This window comes from Sebastes fasciatus, chromosome 12 (genome assembly GCF_043250625.1).
Source record: "Sebastes fasciatus isolate fSebFas1 chromosome 12, fSebFas1.pri, whole genome shotgun sequence".
NCBI classification, from domain to species: Eukaryota; Metazoa; Chordata; class Actinopteri; order Perciformes; family Sebastidae; genus Sebastes; species Sebastes fasciatus.
The window spans coordinates 30,487,415-30,509,209 of record NC_133806.1 but is presented as its reverse complement, the minus strand read 5'-3'; the positions used below and the strand labels follow the sequence as shown (position 1 = coordinate 30,509,209).

General features: G+C 40.9%; 2 protein-coding genes across 2 annotated transcripts in view; one reads left to right on the top strand and one right to left on the bottom strand.

The window, feature by feature from the left end:
* The window catches only part of snap91a (synaptosome associated protein 91a), a 58,148-nt gene extending 50,277 nt beyond the window's left edge, over window positions 1-7,871 (top strand). Inside the window, exons 21-28 of the mRNA XM_074654697.1 lie at window positions 1,698-1,928; window positions 3,882-4,064; window positions 4,164-4,182; window positions 4,794-4,884; window positions 5,022-5,102; window positions 5,250-5,381; window positions 6,044-6,132; window positions 6,960-7,871. Of these exons, the coding sequence (XP_074510798.1) occupies window positions 1,698-1,928; window positions 3,882-4,064; window positions 4,164-4,182; window positions 4,794-4,884; window positions 5,022-5,102; window positions 5,250-5,381; window positions 6,044-6,124 (818 nt within the window). The 3' untranslated portion in view covers window positions 6,125-6,132; window positions 6,960-7,871. The remainder of the gene's footprint in view (window positions 1-1,697; window positions 1,929-3,881; window positions 4,065-4,163; window positions 4,183-4,793; window positions 4,885-5,021; window positions 5,103-5,249; window positions 5,382-6,043; window positions 6,133-6,959) is intronic.
* A 2,836-nt stretch (window positions 7,872-10,707) lies between these two features.
* prss35 (serine protease 35) lies at window positions 10,708-17,555 on the bottom strand. Its single transcript, XM_074654696.1, has 2 exons — window positions 17,284-17,555; window positions 10,708-13,529 (listed from the first exon to the last, which is right to left on the bottom strand). The coding sequence occupies exon 2, from the start codon at window positions 13,508-13,510 to the stop codon at window positions 12,248-12,250; it is 1,263 nt and encodes a 420-aa protein (XP_074510797.1). The 5' UTR covers window positions 13,511-13,529; window positions 17,284-17,555; the 3' UTR covers window positions 10,708-12,247.
* Window positions 17,556-21,795: the final 4,240 nt, after the last annotated feature.

Below are 21,795 nucleotides of genomic sequence, written 5' to 3'. Positions count from 1 at the left end.
CAGGACTGGTTCAATTTGATTACACAGCAGTTCCAAAGTGGATCATTTGGAAATGTCTGCAAAATGTCTCTCCACCACGACCTCCTAGTGATGTCATAGCCAATGCCTCGCCCATCTCATTTCTGTCACTGTTCTGCGGCCAAGAGTTCATGAATAAGAGTACCACAAAAGTGTCTTTGCTCTTATCTTTTTGTTTTAGTCTTTGTACGTTGAAGAATACAACATTTTCATGCATGCAGACAGACATCCTGCTTTCATGGTGGCATTTGTGAATAAACTTTCAGTATGCAAAATGTGAATGTGCAGCTAACTTGTTAGTCATGATGAGTCACTCTTTGAAGCTTCAGTATCACCTTGCAGTTGTACTCTACGTTGAAAATCTGAATATATTGGACAGTACGCTATTGTGTATAACGTGTACTCAGCACACTTTGCATACTTGTATGTCGCTGTCTGTGTACTTGTTACTATAAAAAAAAAAAAAAATTAACATTTTGCGAACTCAGTACTGTTTCTGTTTTCTTCAGCCAAGTATTCAGATCCTTTACCTATGTAAAAGTACCAGTACACTAATCTCAAAGTACTCCATTACAAGTTAAAGTCCTGCATTCAAAATCCTACTTAAGATAAGGTAAAGTATTATCAGAAAAATGAAAATGTGAGTGACTGATATATCAATATATATGACAGTATTAGATTGCTAAGACTGATGCATCAATGCATAAGCAGTATTTTATTGTTGCAGCTGGTGGAGATGGAGCGTTATATAGGCTCACAAGATAAATCTGAGGTGTCATGGGATGGCTAATGAGGTAGAAAAGACAGAAAGACAAAGTCCTGCTACAGAAAGTTTCATTATTTTTTCACTTTCTTTGTGAAATATTGGATAATTTGACCCTTTTGACCCTCATAATATTATTTAAATGAAATCATCCAAGAAGTTTGGAGGGGAAATCATTCTTTGGTGGAACTGCTAACAACTCAAAGACATCTGAAATGTGACAAAGTTACCCAACTACTACTACTGCTTTCGCATAAGAGGTCACAAGCCTTTAACAATGTTAACAAAAGTACAACATCTTCATAAGTAATTTAATATAGTGGAGTTGAAGTGTAAAGTAGCATACAATGGACATACTCAATTAAAGAACGAATTGAAGTAAAGTATTTGAGTTACTTTCCATCACTGATAGGGATGCATGCTCTTTATATTCTAATATTTTTCTCATTTGTTATTTTACCGTTGTCTTGATTTGTTTCATTATTTTGTATCTCTGATATTGAATATTCCATTGAACATTTGGCATGTCACATAGATTTTTCATCCATGTTCTTGTCTTAATATACTTAACAGAGTCCTGCTCAGACACTGTAATACATACTACACATTTCTCCCATTGTTTTTAATAAGATGTTGTAACAGGTTGAGTAATGTGCTGTATTATAGTGTAATTCTCTGTACAGTGTACTGATACCAGTCGCTGCTGCACTGATCGACTTTCCCCAAAGGGATAACCCAAATTTAATTTTGCTTTTGAGATGTCTCGTGTGCCATGTGTTTGTGACGGTAATAATATTAAATGTGTGTTCCTCGTGGAATTAGGGTGAGTCAAACAACAGTACTACATGTGATATCACAGTTACAGTCCTGTCTGCTATCTCAACCCCCCCCCCCCCCCCCCCCCCCCCCCTCTCAGGCCTGATGTCCCCCACCCTGGCTCCCACTGCAGCCCTGGCTCTAGCTCCAGCCTTGGCTCCGGCTCTGGCCGTGGCTCCGGTGCAGAACGACCTCCTGGACTCGGGCTTTGACGCTCTGTGCTCCCTTACCTCTCCGCCACCGACTGTACATGCTGCAGCACCAATAGTACCAGCTGTACTAGATCCTGTAACCATCACGCCGGCGCCCTCTGGTGGCTTTGATGCTTCAAGTAAGTGGATATTTTGTAAAAGATTGCTTTTCCTTTATGTGTTTCATTTTAGTAATCTGTCTCATTGTCGTGCCTTCTGAAATATTAGAGAATTCCAAAGAGTATTTAATTCATATTTGCACAGGTCATCCGCTTGATACACTTTAATCTGCTCTGGTTCATTAAATCTGAGCTACCTTAAACATGACCTAGTTATCTCTTCCTGCTGAGAGCTTGAGTACTGCATGAATGACACATTGACATGAGCTGCAGTCACTTTCCTCCTTTACGTCCGATGGTTGTTTCTGCTTAACTCCTCAGCACTGCTGCCTCTCTCGCAATGATTCTTCTTTATTATTTCTCTCAATCTTTTCTCTTGTACTTTAATACACTTTCACAAATGCTGTGCTTTCTCCACCTCCTGCTCACCCCACCCCCTCTCTTCAAACTTTCTTTTTTTCTTTCTTTCTTTCTTTCCTTCTTTCTTTCTTTCTTTCCTTCTTTCTTTCTTTCTTTCTGTTACATGCCTTTTTAATCTTCTGCTTCATTTAATTTCCCTCTTCATCCCTATCCACACCCCTTCCTCTCTGCTGGGTCATTGCTTGCTTCTTCTAATCTGTAATTGGTGAGTTCCACCCGGCAGTGCATCGCAGCATGTGCAGTTTGGACAAGTCCTCCCTTCTGCGTCTTTGCATGTTGCAATATGACCCCTGATTGTCTCCTGCATGAGACAAGACTTTAATGTATTGTTGATTATTTGTCCTTGGTCTTTTAGAGCAGTGGCTCTTAAAGTAACCACATTTCATCAAGGCCAGAGTCTGCAGAAGTGGCCCGTTAAACACATTGTAGTGAAAACACGTCTTTGGTTACTTCAGAGGTCAGAAACACAAAAGATTTACTTTAAATGAGTTTATAGAGCATGAAAGCTTTACTGTAAGTGTTAGTTAGAGGCTGAAAGTCCTGCTGATGTCTGTAGTTAGAGTTTGGCAAGAACTTTTAGTGGAGGAAGCTTGTTAATTAGGCCCGGTGAATCCTCTAAAATTATTAAAATAGATTTACTATTATCACACCAGGGGTACTTGTACTTGCAGTTGGTACCCAGATGGTACATAGAAATATTACTAAAAGTAATGGATAAATAGTTAAAATAGTTAGCTAAAATTAATGGATAAATAGTTAAAATATTTAGCTAAATGTATCTGGTTGAAATTGTTAGTTTAAAGTATTAAACCATGTAAATATTTAGCTAAAAGGGTATACTGTATGAATAAAATGGATAAATCCCAGTAGTAGTAGTACTACTAAATACAAACTTGACCAAACCAACCTAAACACTGACAGTTCAGTTGTACTGTATTCACACAAAACACTATTAAAACCCTGTTGTTTTATATTATTAATCGTCTTAAATAACATCCAGTTTAAAATCAATTCAAAAGAACCTATTTGGAAGATGACAGGTAGTGTTGATGAAGGGTTACGTGAGTTCATCTGACAGGTCTGTGGGGGAACGTCAGACAAGGTTTGGGGCCTCGGCCTCAGTGAATCAACCAGCTTTTAACAATACAGTCCTTCTGTAGATCTGTAGAGGTTCGTTGGAATGAAAACCTCTAAAGTCTTTGGTCTTGATGACACCTGGTTCAAAACCAGCACTTTATTCCAAAATCAGCCGATGTTTAAGTCACTGAGATGGGACTATGTAAACTGGCTGAGCAACTTGCCAAGTGAGTGCAGTTGCTGTAATGATGTCCCTTTGAATTCTCAAATAATCTACAGTAGCCTACAGTCCTACATTGTTGTGCATGTGATGCACCGCTGACTACTGTCACAGCTGGATTGTCCCCCGTCACTGTACTGCCTGGCCTCACATCTGCCCTCTGCCCTCTGCCCGTGTTGTAGCTAGATTAAGGATTTGCAGGTTTGTAATCCTCGTTGTTTTCTCTGATGTCCCGTCATTCCCACCCTCTCCACAAGTGTTTGATGGATTAGGCGACTTGCTGATGCCCGCCATAACGCCTCAGAGCACCGGGGGAAGCACTGCTGGAAGCACAGCAGGAAGCATGGGAACTCCCGGCGCAGCGGGAGGCATTTCAGCCGCTTCCACTACCAAAACTGTCGGAGGGGACCTGGACACGTCACTGGCCAACCTGATTGGAGGTAGACTGCAGCTTTTCTTGTCTGGAGCTCCATCATTTCTGTTTCTTATAAATATTTAAATAGAAATTAAACTTCTTTCTTTCTTCTTTCTTCATTCAGATCTCGGAGTAAAGAAAAAGTAAGTTAATAGATGTAAATTCGATGTATGCATAGTTCAGCTGTAATGTTTGTGGATTGTGAAAAGTCTTTTTAAAAATAAAAGAAAGTCTTCAAAGTCATTTCATTATTTAATCTTATGATATGAAGGGGTGCAACACTCTCAAGGCTGATCAAGGTCTCAAGGTTTGAACATCATGCCTTCCATTTTTTTATTCATTTTCAGGTTTGTTGCACCAGATTTCATCATATGAGCTGTTTACTTTTAGTTTGCATCTAACCTGGATGTTGTTTTTGAGCTCATTGGGGTCAGTTTCGTTTAATCATAGCCAAGTTTTTCTCAGCAATCTGGATGTTTTTTCAGCCTAGGATGGGAACTTGAGAAGAATACTCTGTGATGAATGTTACAGCAGTAGTTTGATTTCTTTAGTATTTAGTTAAAGTCTTATTTTTGCAAATGTCAGTAAAAGTCCAGGAATTGGAGTTGAAAATTGAATGATAAGTGAGTCTGGGAAACTGGTGTCCTGTTAACCTACAACAGATGTTCTGCGGTCATTACACCAAGCATTAGCAGTATAATGGGACAGTAGCAGAGTGGAGCCTGAGGTGTATCCTGTGTTTGATCTCCTTCAGGGACCCACAGACTGAGAAGAAGCTGACAGGAGGTGCCAACTGGATGCCACATGTAGCTCCCACAAGCTGGGCTACACCAGGAGCCCCCATGGTAAGAACAGCATGAGATCACACTGGAACATGACTAAAGGAAAAAAAATGTTATGTTCACTACTGCAACCGTTTAAATTTTAGAAATCACACGAGCTGTGGTTTTGCTGATGTACCCTCTTCTTCCAATCTCTCTAGTCTGGTGCCGCCCCTGGAGCTCCTGGGGCACCGGTAGCAGCCATGGTGCCACCAATGAGCAAACAGCCTGGCTTTGGCATGGTGAGCTCTATTTCATGCATAGAAAATTCAGGCAAGGGTAAACCTTTGCACGGCTTACAATTCATCCAGATCATTTTGAAGGCAGATTATAATTCATCTGTACAGCCCTTAAAAGTCTCAGTCTGCTGTGTATCTCTGTGTTACCAGCCTCCTGCAGGAGGGCCTGGAGCCCCCATGATGCCCATGATGGGGCAGCCTATGATGGGACAGCCCATGATGAGACCGGCCTACACTGGGGTGGCTGGAGCTGCACCTGGAGCCGCTGCACCAGGAGCACCGGTAACAAACCACACATAGGAAAGCCGTCAATGATTGTCCATAGTTAATCACATTTAAATCGCACATTTTTCATCTGTTCAAAATGTACATTAAAGGGAGATTTAATATTAAGTATTTAATGCTGTTATCAACATGGGAGTGGGCAAACATGCTGCTTTCTGCAAATGTATGTATATATTTATTATTGGAAATCAATTAACAACACAAAACAATGACAGATATTGTCATTTACACATTTAGCATAAAAAATATGCTCAAATCACAACATGGCAAACTGCAGCCCAACAGGCAACACCAGCTGTCAGTGTGTCAGTGTGCTGACTTGACTATGATTTGCCACAAACTGCATGTGATTATCATAAAGTGGGCATGTCTGTAGAGGGGAGACTCCTGGGTACCCATAGAACCCATTTTCATTCATATATCTGGAGGTCAGAGGTCAAGGGACCCCTTGGAAAATGACCATGGCAGTTTTTCCTCGCCAAAATTTAGCGTAGGTTTGGAGCGTTATTTAACCTCCTTCCTGACAAGCTAGTATGACATGGTTGGTACCAATGGATTTCTTAGGTTTTTCTAGTTTTGTATGATACCAGTATCTTCACTCTAACTTTAATTTTGTTATTCTGAAAAAGATGCATCAATTGTTTTTCCTATTTTCTCAGATTTCTCCAGGACCTGCAAGCCAGAGCCCCAAGAAGCCCAAGGACCCTTTGGCAGAACTTGACCTCAAAGACTTCTTATAACGCCCCAGGTGAGAGCTCAGAACAGTACATAACAGTATATATACATGGTACAGTATGTAATTACTCCTGGAAGACTTTGAGAGATTCACTTTGTGATGGTTGTTACATCACTAGCTGCTACGAGGGAGCTGAAATATAATAGATTTAGTGGACAGAAGGTTCAAATGGCTTTATTTACAATATTTCAATTTAAGATATAGACTTGTTTCAGAATCCTAAGGATTTGTTTGCAGAGTTGAGAATTGACTTATTTATTTAAATTATTCAATATTTCTTAATATAATAATGCCTCTGTGGAGGAAATGTAGGTGTTTTTTTTAGTGTTGGAAGACATTGGTAACCTCTTTTAATACCTGTCACTCCATCATGCCTTCTCTGCTACCAAAGATGAAGCTGTCCGTCCATGTTTCCAACTTTTTCTAGTTAGGAATTTTATACCATCTGTGCTCCCCTTTCAAATAACATGAGGGATGAGCTCCTTACTTCTGAATGTCCTCTTTAAAATAAAATCTTGGTTGGATCCAGCTGTTCCAACTGGCTTCCTTTTCAATTACACAAAAAAATAAGTTCAATGATTTTTACGGAGTGCACTTTATTACACACTTTGCATTTAAGTGGAATATTTATAATGAATAGTCTTAGAGATATTTAGATTTTAATGGATCATTAGCTGCTCATCAGTGCTATTTAATGGACCATACTGCGTGTGCATGGAGTGCTTGAAAACACAAAAAACAGCATCGGTATTCATGGAAAACCAGACCAAAAATGACTTTACTGTCTGTCAGTTTACATGACTCTTATGTTGAAATATTCTCTATTTCCTGTCTTCCAGCTGCTTTCTTCTTCTGGAGCAGGGCCCTTCTCACCTTTTACCTGGTGTCTGTCAACATCTCAGGATGTTCAACTACTATAAGAGCCTCTTATCTCCGCCCATCAACACCCCGCCCTTCTCCTGCGTGATGTCGTAGCACAAACTGTGAAAGTGACCCATAGTGGATTATATATATAAATATATATGAGAAGAAAAAAAATACAAGCGTGTGCTTATGTAGATGTACTAATCTTTTGTCTAAACAAAATCACTCAAAACCCTGACAAAAAAAGTCCACAACAGTAAGTGAAAGAGCGTGAAGGCGTATGTGTTTAGATTTTCTCTCTAGTGTTGAATGATGGATGTGCTTTGGTGTCCTAAGCCCCGCCCACAACGCCATATGTGTCCCCCGCCTCCTTACAAAGGGGGAGGAGCTCTTCTTTGTCCCACTCCGATTGGATGAGAGTGGTAAACGAAGCCCCGGTACATTTTTCAGAGAAACATGTTGTGTGTTGTTTACAGAAAGGTCCTCGTTGATGTACATAGATTTCTCTGGCGAGGATTACGTCTCTACTCTGTATGTCTGTTGAAGAGAAATATAAATGTGAATCTGACATGAAGTCGTAAGAAGTCGTGTGAGTATCCTTCTATTTCCCGTCATCTTTTGAAAGTATTTGGAAACAAATATGAACACTGCGATATGATTAATATACTGTATATTAAGAACTTCCATGGGCTTCTGAATCATACCAGACCAGCAAGTGATCCTTGTTGTTTCTTTCTTTCTTTTTTTACTTGTGGCTTATTTTTCTATGTTTCTTTATTTGTCTTTTTGTCCAATGTTATTTATATGTTCTGTTTCTGTTAGAATAATCCTCCAGACTGCTGTCTGTTATGCTGGCATTGCTATTAAAGAACATATCTTACAGTTTACTTGGAGAGAAACTGCTTTAGTTATTCCTCAGAGAGGTAAAATCAAACCGTCCCTCAGTATAACTGTACATGTTTCTACCGTTTTCACACTCCCCATGTGGCTATGTCTGTTGCCTGTGCTTTCATTATAACTACGACCAGGTCAGTATGATTATTTTTGTATTTAGAGTATAAGATTTTACATTGCCATACTAAACTCTATGTTCAGACAGATCAAATCAATACAAAAGATTTCATAGAAGAGCATAGGACCAACATGGTGATCCAGCAGGAAGAACTCAGGATCACATTAAAGGTACCCTGTCGAGCTTTTTTTTCTAAGCAAACAAAGTTCTGTTTATGCTTATTGGGCCTCATGCAGGAAGCGATATACAAACACATTTTCTCTCATTTTTGTTCGTATCCACGATTTGTTCTTATTTCTTTTGTTATTTTTGCTCTTTTAGGTAAGAGAACATATTTACGAACGATCGAGAGCTCTTACCGAGATAAGAAAATAACATCTTGTTTTTCACAGTCCACTAATTGTTTGTCCAATGCAAGAAAACATGAGTTTTAAATTTAAGGAGCATAACAAAATATCATATAATCACATTTAGTTGTCTGTTAGTTTAGTTAATTATAGTGATTGGATTATTAAAGAAATACTATTGGTCTATTGATCCTAATTACGACTTATAAAAAAAACTCTTGGATGATATTGTGTGTGTTCAGCTTCTGAATGGCTTACATACTGCTCTTAGATGCTTTTCGAATTTCCTGTACCACCAGTACTGGCCCTCTGGAAAATCACATTGCAATCAATGCATACGCGGCCCACCCCCTCTGTGTGCCTTGAAATGATTTATCTATCTATATCTAAGTTCTTCTTGTAGCCTTTGTTTTTGTGGCATCTCTCCATTTGTTGGGCATGTGCCAGAGTATTTGCACACGGCACAACACCTGTCCTTATATAGTGTTTAGGGAGCATTACCACACGCCTCCAATTTATGATCAAGTGGGATTCATCATTCAACACACATGGTAAGAGCAGACTTGGATGGTTAAGAACATCTGGTGCATCTGGAGTTGACTTCTCTGATTTTTTTTTCATAACAGAAAATTAAGATCAATTTAAGAGAATGTTGCTGCATGAGGCCCATTGTTTCTCACCAAATAAGATCTGGGTGTATGAGGCCTAACAAATGGATGAATTTACATTCCTAATTTTTTTTTTTAGACTTTGAAACCTACATTTTTGACATAGAAAATGGGGGCCTGCTCATCAAAACATTGCTTCATAGCGCTACTAGAGGTCAAAAACTCCACAGGGTACCTTTAAGTTCTGTGTTACTAACTTATTGCACCCAGTGCTGTTGGACAAAAATGTTGTATAATTACAACAAATTAATTAAAGTCACCTGAAAAAGCAGAGACAAACACTGATTTTTACAAAAGAAAAATCATATTTGATTGCTGTCTGAACATATTTTTTGTTCAAGTTGTTCATTTGATCATTGCTGACCTTTGGCCTATCGTCAATTGAACAGTACATATTGTCAGAGGCCACAGCAGAGTGATGACCACAGTGTCCATCCAGCCATAATCTTATTCCCAAAAGCATCATAACACAAAGCTCCTCTGTTCCCGCTCAGTATGGACTCAATATGTAGATATGCATGTGGACAGCTGTGTACCACCAGAGGACCCGGTCCTGTGCTGTAAACCAGACTCATGTAAAGCTTAACTCTGTGTGTGTGTTGTCTCTTCGGTGGACTGAATAAGCGATTGGCTGTGAGAATCTGATATGATTCAGAGAAAATAACGGGAGATTATTAACATTTTTCATGACTGAATTATTAAAATTGTATTTTTGTTTAGTTGTAAATTTATTTTATTTACGATGGCCCACCCCAGTGCATGTAAGCCCTTCGAGGTGCAATAAATTCAATGACGGATTGAACTGAAGGATTTCTTTTCTTCCATATCATGAAGATGATTGAAATGTCAGTTTGAAGGCCACATTAGCAGCTTGGTGAATTGGACAAATATCCTATAGGCCCTATATGTTCACCAGCTTTGTCTGTCTGCAGTTGAGCGTCATCTGTGACATCACATATAGAACATATTGCTTAGTGCAGCTTCAATGGAGGCAACAGGGTAAAGTACATACATAATGCACAGCAGGCCAGAGGTCGGGGGCGTCAACAGGGGCCAAACAACAAACTTTTTGCATCGGGTCCTCTAGGAAAATAATGCGGCCATGCTGTTCAGGGGTTAATTTATGGTGAGGTATTAGTTGTTGTTGTTAGTACGTTTTTGGAAGTTAAACCTGCAGTAGGCAGAATATTTTTGGCATCATTGGGCAAAACAATCCATAAAAACCTTTCAGCATGAGAGATAACTAGACTTCTGCACCTCCTCATGGCTCTGTTTTCAGGCCTTAAAAAAGAGAGCGTTCCTATTGGCTGTTCATTCAACAGAGGCAGCTGTCAATCACTCGCAAACTCCGACCAAACGGTCAAACTAGGCAGCGCTGATCACATATGAATCAATATTCTGTTACTGTAGCAGAATATTGATTCATATGTGATCAGCGCTGCCTAATTTGACCGTTTGATCAGAGTTCGCGAGTGATTGACAGCTGCTCAGAGACGGCAGATGCACTGCTGTCAGGATATTGTGACAGTGTTTTATAAAAAATAACTTTTTTTTAATCATATTTGCTCCATTTCTACCCACTGCAGCTTTAATGAAATGATAATTGTTATCAGTATAGTGGTCTCATAAGACCCAGAAACCAGCGTATGATAGTAGAATTTTTTTTTTGTAATCATCACAAACACACACACACACACAAGTAGTAATCTTGGTTTAATGGTTGGTAGTCTTCAATCGGCATCATTAATTTCAGGTATTTGGTATTCAAAAAATATGAATTTTTGGAACATATATGACATGAAAAGTAAAAAATATCCCAGATTTAAAATTCGTATTAACAATATTGCCTTTGTAATCTCATTTAACCCCTTAGAATTAGAGAAATCGCAACAGCTCAAGTAAATCATTAAATGGTTCAGTCCCGTCTTAACACAACCCAAATATGTAGCCTCACATAAAATACATAGTTACAGTACTAGGCTATCAAAATATATTCTGAAAAGTCCCCTGCCCCCCAATCAAAAAAAGTTCCATAAATTAGCACCATGTCTTCGGGATAACCGGTATAATTATGTGCACAACAATGAAACCACATTTCACTGCGTTGCAAGAAACAGAAAAGATGGTGAAATCAGAAAGAAATCAGAAGAAAAATCTATCCAGGATCCGAGAGGAGCCTTTTCTCTATTTAAACAGGAAACAGTCTCTTTTAAAGGGTAGTTGTAGAAAACAAAGATATACACAATGCAAAACACCAGCTTGTTCAATTAAAAAAATGTTTATAAAAGCAGTTATCTCTATATAGTTACATTAATCTCTTCTGGGTCTTTTGTCAAAGCCAATGGACGCTCTCTTCTTTACAGTGGTGGAGAAGTCTCTCCATGCAAAGTCTAGTTGGAATAAAAGACGAATGTACCGGGGGTGGGGGGCTTTGCTCGCAAACATTTCAATATACACGCTTTCCAACACTGTATCCAAAAAAGGTCAAATCTTAAAAAACTTTAAAAAAAAAAAAGTGTCAAAATAGAAAGCAGATCTGAATGATCTTAAATACATACAATACTTATTTTTTTCTTAGTTGTTTTTTTTAAGCAAATAAATTAGAAAAGCTGAAGAGCCACAGTTCTCTTGATGCGCTGACGAGTTCCTGTTGTTGTCAACACTGAGTCTGTGTGTGTGTGTGTGTGTGTGTGTGGCCCTGTTCAGACCTGGTATTAACATGTGTCCTCAGTGATCGGATCACAAGTGGACAGCTCTAAGTACAGGTGTGAACGCACTCAAGACGCATTGAGATCGGATCGCTCAGACCACATTCAGAGATGGTCGAGGCCACGTATAGCCACATTCTTTTATCAGTGTGTACGCAAATGTGTCTTGTGGGCCACATTAAGGACCGCCTACTCAACTGATGTCCGGCCAGGATCCGCGGGTCTCTGCGCTCCTCTAGTGAGCGCTTGTCTGCCTCGCAGCATGGAAACGGCCTCTGTGCTCACTCAGGACGCATGTTAATACCAGGTGTGAACAGGGCCTGTATGTGTGTGTGTGTGTGTGTGTGTGTGTGTGTGTGTGTGTAGATCAGTGTAGCAGGAGTCACTGGGAGGCACAGGAGGTAAGAGGAGGCGGGAAGAGGAGAGGCAGTCGCCGGGCCCCTGGTTGGTGATGAGAGGTGAGGGAGGAGAGTAGGTGGGGTGTCCCTTGGGAGCGAGGTGAGGGTTAAAGAGGGATCCTGTGTTGTCTTAGGCTACCTGGCACTCACTCGAGTCCCCGTGGACCCAGTAGCAGATCTGGGCGTATTTGAGAGGCGTTATCCTCACCGCCACGTTGTAATCCTGCTGCACCCCGTCCCCGTTTACGTCCACCCACTGGTGACCGGAGAAAACCCCGATGATCTTCCTCGTCCACTTCTTCTTGCCGGGCTCTTTGAGGCGGATGTAGATCCCAGAGCCGCTGGAGCCGGGTTTGGCGTCGCAGTACTGGTACATCAGATCTTTGGACTCGTCCGAGACGGAGCAGAACCGGTACACCAGGTTGTCAGGACGGTCGTCGTCGAAGCCGGAGAAGTGGATCCTCCCGGCGGGGAGCTTCTTGACAGAGGGGATGACACCCAGATCCATGTGCTTGACTTTTGGGGCTTTCTTCAGCTCCAAAACAGCATAGTCATAATCCGCAGCCAGTCCCTGGAACCAGCCCTTAGGCACCTGGGTCTTCTTGACCCCGGTCCATCTAAACGAAGGTTTCCCTGATTCTGCACTTCGCCGACTACGACTCTTTCTACCTCTCCCTTTTCCTTTACGCTCCCCTTTCCCATCATCCTCTTCCTTTTCCTGCTCTTCCTCTTTATCTTTGTCTCCCTTTCTCCTTTTGCCCTTTCCTCGCCCTCCTCTCCCTTTGCCTCCTTTCCCTCGTCTGGACTTCTCCTTCAGAATGCCAACACGCAGCTTCTGCACCCCGTCGATATAATCCTTCCCGTCATGGACGCAGTGGGCAGCGGTCAGCACGTGTTTAGGTGACACAAGAACACCAGAGCATCCCGTGGAGATCTTCACCGAGGTGGAGAAGGGATATTTGGTGGAGAACTGCTTATCGGAGATGGTGAAGCGGGTGTCTGTGCCATACACCTCCCGTTTCTGGCGGGAGCTGGACGAGATGTTTTTGGACAACACTGTCACCTCATTGAGGCCCTGCACAGAAACGGAGGTGAACGTGCGCGTGCCGTTCTCATAAACCGTCTCGTAGGACAGGAACTGCTCCAGGTCGTCCAGGGAGGAGGCGGGGAGGCGACGCTGACACTCGATCCCGCAGGTCCCACTCAGCTCCTTCTGAAGATGGGCTGAAAAGTTTGGGCGGCTTAGAGGCACCGTGCGTCTTTTCCTTACCAGAGGCACCTTCCACTGTGGCCAGGTGTACTCGTCGTCCAATGCGTTCTCCTCAGCAGCTACAGCCACGACCACAGCCAGCACCGCGACCGGGAGCAGCACACACAGGGGTATGGGGCCCATCGTTAAGTTGGGCCTGGCTCTGAAATATAAAGAGTAGAGAGGAAGACTTAAGGACACTTTTCTAATAGAGGTGGAAAGATTCATAGTTACTTATAAGCTATGTGTGCTATGTGTCAGTCGGTCAGTTGGTCCACCACTTTGGTCCAGATTGAAATATCACACCACATTATTGGATGGATTGACATGAAATATTGAACATGTATTTTCCCCAGACAATGAATCCTTCTTACTTAAAGTGGACCTATTATTCTTTTGTGCTTTTCTCCCTTTCCTTTAGTGTGTTTATATAGTTTTTGTGCATGTAAAAGGTCTGCAAAGTTACAAAGCCCAAAGTTAGTCTCCCCCACAGAAACACTGCTCCTGAACTGACTGAAACGCCTCGATTGAAGTCCCGCCTTTTCTTCTGTAATGTGGTGATGTCACCAAGTATACATTTGCATAATACCTACCTAGTGGCTAGTTTGGAACGCCCTCAAACAAAGCTAGTTAGAGCGGAGCTGGAGCGGAGTCAGAAGAGTTTAGTTTGGTTGACCAATCACAACAGAGTGGACCAGCTGACCAATCAGAGCAGACTAGGCAGGAGCTCAAACAGAGCATTTTAGACAGAGGGTAAAGAGAGGTTCTGCAGCACAGCCGGTATGAAAAAAGTAAAGTTTTTTTTGAACATTAAAGCATGTAAACATGTTACACAAAATACAAGTATTCACCTGAAAATAATAGGTCCTCTTTAAGTGATCCCCTGACTTTCCGTCTTGCACCTACATACATGAGGTTTACATTTTAGTTTTTTAGTGAGATGTCTGGACAGTATTGCATGGATTGCCATAACATTTAGCACAGATATCCATGGTGCCCAGAGGATGAATCTTACCGACTTAAGAGAACCCCTGACTTTTCATGTAGCGCCACCAGCAGGTCAAAATTTCCACTCATCCAGTGAAATATCTGTGGATGGACTGCCACTACATATGGTACAGACATTCATGGTACCCAGAAGATGAACCCTAATAACTTTGGTGGTCCTCTGACATTTTCTCAAGCGTCACCATGAGGTTGATATTTGTAGTTTTGAGTGAAATGTCTCAACGACTATTGGATAGACTGACGTGGCCCCCAGGATGAATTGTAATCACTGTGGTCATCATCTGACTTCTCCTCTTAGCCTTTTTTATTTAAGATAAACAATCACATCACCATTCAGACAGATCGGCATGCGATTGCCCCACCTTTCATAGTGCCTTAATATTATGATACTGCTTCTGACTGCTTTCACTTAAGTCTCTAAGTAAGTTCACCCTGTTGCTTGTTTAATGTTCCCTTCTGTTCAGTAAAACACCAGGTTATCAGCTCAGCAACCTTCAATCTGCAGCAGTTTTCACACCATGATTGCAAAAAGCTTTTGATGATCCTGTGATACCGGCTAAGTAATAATCACCTCTAATCCCTGATGTTAGAAGGTCTTACATCCAATGCTGAGGCCTCCAGATCTAGAAAATATAAACACAGATCCATGTATGGCCACCGGGAGGCAGCGTAGCCCAAAATATTAGACACATCCAATGGGACCAGAGTTCTAGACTATCATTAGAGCAGCTCAGCAGTGACACGCTGTCTCTGGTCCGACCAAAAGTAACTCAAGACGGATAACCCGTGCCAATGGCGAGGGGCACTGACCAAGCTTTGACGAGTGGTTAGTGAGAATATGTTGGTATGGCAGCACAACACACCCAATACTGTCCATTTCTGTAAGGAGCATTGCTCAAAATGCTTAAGTTTGCAGAAAAAAAGATTGCTGCCATTATGTATATAGAGAACTAGCACTCTGTATAAGATATATAAAACATTTCTCTAGAGTTGCTACATAAGCCGTGTGGTTGAGAGCAGATTTATGTGCTCTGAGTCGTGCTGGAGGCTGCGGGCGGCGAGCAGCAGAGGATGAACCCTGATCCTCTGAATGGGCTGAGACAGTGGCTTGGAGGTTTGCCACAATGGTTAACCTTCTCCTTCAGTAATGACCATATCTGGTTTCCTCAGCTCCTTGTCATGCATACAGATGACATCAACCATAGAGACTGCAGTTTGAGCTGCAGACAGCCTGCTGGTTCGTGCTTCTACTGTACTGAGTGTGATTTTGCCAATAATCCCGATAACCTCATAAAGAAAATTACAATTTGGGGTAATACGTGCAGCAGACCATCACTTAAATTCCAGTAGTAGGAGAGCTTCTTTTCGTCAGCGCGGCTGTGGTGATGAAATCACACAAGGAGAGAAAATCATTTGAGGAGCATTGCTGCAGGAATCCAAGAGTTTGATTTCAAACAGTCAGAGTCCAGAATGAAAAGCCACTGTGGTTGCATTCATTCTGGCTCTTTGAGGGGGTTAAATGGTGTGTGACAGACAGGCTGACATCTGGAGAATCCAGCTGGAGGTCTACATTGGCCCAGGGGGTCCACACACACAATGTAGACTGCAAATGAGACTGCCTGGCTGGGCAAAGCTCCCAGGAGGCTCTGGTATACACAGCGTCACCTGTGGACCGTATCAATGCATCATCATCCACTGACCAAATCCCCAAGAATACCTCTTCCATTCCTGGTTTGTTTAAGTGCAGTGTCATCCAACTGAGAACTGCAAAGGAGACTAATAAAACATACCCAGTGGCCAACATCTAACCAGCCCAGAAAACAGACGACTGTAATAAAGTACAAGCCCACAGAGCTGTAAAACAGTCTGAATAAATGAGAATACATAAAAATGACCCTCAGTCTCTGTTCAGCTTCACACTCCCACCGCTAGACTCAGACATAACACACATCTAGAAGCAAGCCTGCAATTATTCAGCACAGAGTGGAAACTGATATGCTGCCATGATGACTCTCCTCGGTCACAGAAAGGCGCTCATTTCAACAGTTTTCCGCTGCAGTCAGCTGAACGAGAAGCTGCTGTGCCCTCTGTACTCCATCCATCCCTCAGTCAGTGGAGGAGGAGGAGGGAGTCACAGAGGCACCCAGTAGGAGACTCAGCGGCCAAAGGGTGGCGCTATGGCGCAGCTCTCCATCTCCAACTCAGCAAGTATGGGTCACCATCTATTGTCTAGTTCAACACCACGTTCATCCAAATTCATTCATTTTTGACCTATTTTCACAACATCTCAGGCCCAGAGTAACAACCACTGTCAGTGCTTTACAATTAGAAAACATGCAAAATAATAATAATAATAATAATAATAATAATAATAATAAAAGTATTAATAAATACAACTCAAAGTCTTAAGCCAAGTCTTTCCTCATTCCAAAATAAATAATATCACTATTAGCATTGTAATGCGAATTAATACCCCATTAAATTAAATATAGGTTATAAATGAAATGTGAAAAACATCTGTAATTCCACATCTGTTGCAGCATAGCGACTGAAAGAAGAGGCACAATGTGTCTATTAATTATAATGCAACCTATGCAGACTGTCTTTAATATAATATTTCTAATGCACTGATTGAAAAAAGTAATAATAATAATAATAATAATAAAAACAATAATAATACTCAAAATATCAGGAATATTGTGCACCATTTAGGCGACAAAATCCGATTAAACCTCTCTATAAATAACAATTAGTGCATCCTCAAAGACAAAAAGCAAAAATCCAAACGGGAAAAAGGAAAAAGAAAACATAAAAATATGAAATAAACTATAAAAAACAAACAAATAAAGAACAAACTTCCCCCCATCAAGTGCTCGTAATAACTATGCAAAATGACAAAGGCTTCCTACCTGCTTGCATCCGATTGATGGATCCGCCAAATCCGCAATGTATTGTTTGTTTTCCCTAAAAAATATACAAATATGATCCCAGTAGAAAGACAGAGGGTGTCAGTGCATCCCAGACGTCCTGGTCTCAACAGGGAGACGGATCCCTTCTCCTCATCGCTTCTTCTGGGAGAGAGTCGCAGCCGGGACGAAGCGCTCAGGCTGCACTTGATGCTGAGGAGGGAGGGAGGAAGAGGAGGAGGAGGAGAGGGAGGAGGAGAGGGGGAAGGAAAACTGAAAAGGACTTTTTTTTTTTTCACTTGTGACAAAAGCTGTTCACATATGGGTGGGACCAGACCAGACCGAGCGATCTGAAGGCTGGATTGGGTGAAGTCAGTGGTGTATTGAGCAGTGGTGGGGAGGAGGAGGTGTGCTGGTGTTCAACAGGCTGCATCCATACAGCCAGCGGGAGGAGAGAGAAACCGACCCGTCAACGGGACCTTCAGAGGACTGTGAAGGAATTAGTTCAACTGCTCTCTACAATAGAGTCCTGGGCGTTTCTATTCTGAGCCTCAACATCTGCACAGACTGCACCACTTTGATTCTACAAGTCCAGTGAAGTGTGAACACCAGAGATGTAGCTGTGCTATAGTATACCCTTATAAAAAAAGAAGTATATACTTCAAGTTTATTTTATGAAGTAAACTCATAGTTCAAGTTTATTCCCAACTTTATGTAATAAGTATAGGCCACTAATATCAATGTACTTGTAAGTGTAGCCTACCCTTACAAAAAAAGAAGTTTATTCAGATATGCCATTAGTACACTTCTTTTAAACTTAAAATAAGAGTATTTTTTCAGATTACTTTTTATGTACCTATCAGAGTTAAACTTAAAATTATACTTTAGTATACTTAGCTTATAACGAAAAGTATACAGAAGTCTACGTGTACTTGGCAAGTATACAGAAAAATCCAAGTATACCTGGCTTATACTTAAAAGTTTACAGAAAAGTATATTTGGCTAAGTACTATAAATGCACTTAAGAAAACTTACAAGTATACTTGAGGTAAAAACTATTAAACAAGTTTACGCTACAAGTATATAACTAGTAAACTAACAAAATACCTGTAAGTGTAGTATAGTTCATATTATAGTTGCCGTACAAAATAACAAAATACAACTTGGAGGTAAACTAGTTGTGTACTCAAAGTGTATTACTCTTCCATTTAATTAATTTTACTATTAATTTCATACTTAAAAGTATACTTTTATAAACTAAAAAATTGAGCCCCAAGAAGTATTGAAGTAGTACACTTACAAGTAGGCCTATACTACTAGTACATTGATATTAGTAGCTATACTTATTACATAAAGTATACTTGGGAATACACTTGAACTATACTTAAGTTTACTACACTTGAAGTATACTTCTTTTTTATAAGGGTACTACTTCATGGTGTTTTGATGCATACTTCTTCCTTGTCAAAACCTGTTGGCTACATTACCCACAATGCAACTTGATAATTTTGATCTGGCCCAGAGATTCTGGTGTGGTATGCAGGGGTGGAAGTAACGAATTACATTTACTCTTGTTACTGTAACAAAGTATTTTTTTGCGTAGAATACTTGTACTTTTTTGAGTATTTTTAAAAATCTGTAATTTTACTTTTACGATTTATAAGAAATAACCTATTTCAAATTGCAGTCATTACAGAGTAAAAACAAAAGTGAAAAGAAGAAGTTCTGATAAACTGTGAGATGATGGAAAATATAAATCAAAAGCTGCTGCAGAGAAGAAACTGCAGGTGTGTCTGCGGCCGCAGGAGGGCGGAGCTCCAGAGAGATGACACATCCGGAAGTGATAAGATGTTTTAATGTTTGCATTTTTGTATACATGTTTACGGTCACAGGCCGCAGACTAGTTCACGGGCGGAGGAGCTAGCACTTTAAGCACAAACAAATTAAGAATCACTGAAGTCATGGAAGTACGTGATTACGTGATTACGTAATGAATGATTACGTGATTACGTAATGAATGATTACGTGAGGAAATACGTGATTGGAACACAATCCAGTGTGTTCAAATCCACGTACTTCCAGAAGTACACTTCAATGTAGTGCACTGTGTGCACTCTGTACTCACTTGAGTAGTGCGTGAATTTCAACGGGGTAGGGTCGTCTCAAATCGAATACTCTGCGGCGCACTTACCGGAAATGACGATCGCAATATTTGACCGCGGCTCACTACCCGCCAAAATATCTTCTTCTTCTTCGGGATTTTACGGCAGCTGGCATCCTTTGTGTTGCACTGCTGCCTCCTTCAGGTTTTACCCGTCCACTACCCGCCAAAATATCTGCCTGCTTTGTTGAAGAAAAAAATGAAAGCAGAGTGGAAATTACGTTTACAACGTCGTCGCCTACGATGTGTCCTCCTGTTAGCTGAAAATGCACCGGTATGTTTACGTATTGTATTGTTTTATTCTGCTATCTACTTATGTTTGAATAGTGGTCGTGGTTCCGCCCCTTCTGCCACGTAGCCAAGATGGCGACAATTGAGTGTGAAAAGTGTCCAGCTTCTTTGGTGATGTTTTATTCTACTGGTGATTCTAAAATAAGTTTCAGGCGCCATGGTGTCCATAGCTAGCTTTATTTATTGTCCATCATTTAGTTGTGTCTCTTTTCTGGTTCATTCCTGTGAAGCTACACTGAGGAAGACAGGTGTGTATTTATATAATTGATAATCAGTTGTATGCACAGACTGCAGAGTACCCTGTCTGTTGGTTTGGACATGAGGAGTCTTGTTGCTGATGTTATTCCACTTGGGAATAAGTTGACATTTAATGCTTTTTTTGCTATCTATTTTGTAGCCTAAAGATGTTCTTCATAGTTCTTAATACTTATCAATTTAACAGTAGTATTATTATATATCATCACCCTCCCTAACTGACTACCATAACATAAATATGTATCAGTAAAATATGTAATATGCAGTCAAAGTCTGTAGTCCTCATATACGTCAGGTGGTCACATTGGTGCACGTTATCTTATCTTTAAGTATTTAAATGGTTATTTAAACTGAAAAATGTATGCACATGACACGTGTGCATGACAGAACGAAATCTGACACCTTGTCAACTTCTATCTTTGCTTTTATTCTGTCCAACTTTACAGGGATTGAAGTCATTGCGTCTTGCTCAAGGGGCACTTCAGCAGATTTTGATGTTCGCTGACAGTCTCAGCCCTCTGGTTGAAGTACAGTGGTTGTGTCTGAAATTCCATGCTAACAGGCTATTTAGTACACTAAAACAGTATGTGAGATATTTTAGTATGTCCTAAACCTTAGTATGAAACCAATAGTATTCAAATTGGATGCTATTTCTGGTGAAATATTACAGTATGCAAACAGTGGACACTACAGCTGCATAAATATCCCACAATGCAATGCGGTAGTGAAGACAACATTCATAACAGACGTTGACGGACAGCTCTGTAATGTCAATAACGCTTCAATCTTTGTAAGTGTGAGATTTGACTTTGCTAGACGGAATACAATTTTAAAAAAATGAGTTCAGACTTTGATTCTCTCAACCCATCGTTTTGGTCACATGACCAAGTGCGTCTGAAAAGATACATACTACTGTTTATTCACACAGAAGTATGTTGAAAGATAGTACATACAGTATATTGGGTATGTAGTGCATTGTATGCAATTTCGGACGAAGCCATTGTCTCTGAGCATTTGTTCGCTTGCTGCCTCCGTAATGTAGCAAGAAGTGATGGACTGTGAGACTCACTCGAATAATGTTTCTGTTTAGTCTTTGCATTATGCAAGGTCAGGGGAGAACGCAGGGCCTCTGGCCAACAGTGGAAGAATGCCAGGTGACTAGTTGAAGTCTCAATGAGCCAAGAAAAAGGCACGGAAAGTATGTGTGTAATTAGGGAGAGAGAGTGTGTGATGATACACATCTGGCTCAAGAGGGAACGTGGAGTACAGCATGTCATCTGGGCTTGAATGTGATCTTTGCGTAATCACTTCTGTCAGTCACTTTGACTTACAGCAGACTCCACACCAGTCCAGCTCATTTCAGCAGACTGGTTGTAATATTACACCTGTTCCTGAAACTATGATTGTGTGTGTGTGTGAGAGTGATAGAGAGATGGAGAAGAATTGGGTGGCCTGCACACCTGACCAGCATGTTAAGGATCATGATGGATGCTCGTCCATGTGGGTGGTGATCACATTGTGTACGTTGCATAAACAACTACAAAGCTTAATGTTTTCTGAGCAGTATGGGTCAGAATATTTCCCTCTCTGGGTGTGATCCTGATTCCTCCTTCAGGCTCCTTCAGCATGTTAATGAAACGTACCTACATGTTGGGAGATTGAACCACTGGTCAATGAAAACATACTGTAGGGACTGTTAACATAGAGAGGTCCCTCGAGTGCACAACATTTTTTTTTGTAGTCATACTCATGCTCAGCATGTTAAGGCCACACAGACTGTGGAAAAACATTGTTAATGCGTCGTCCCC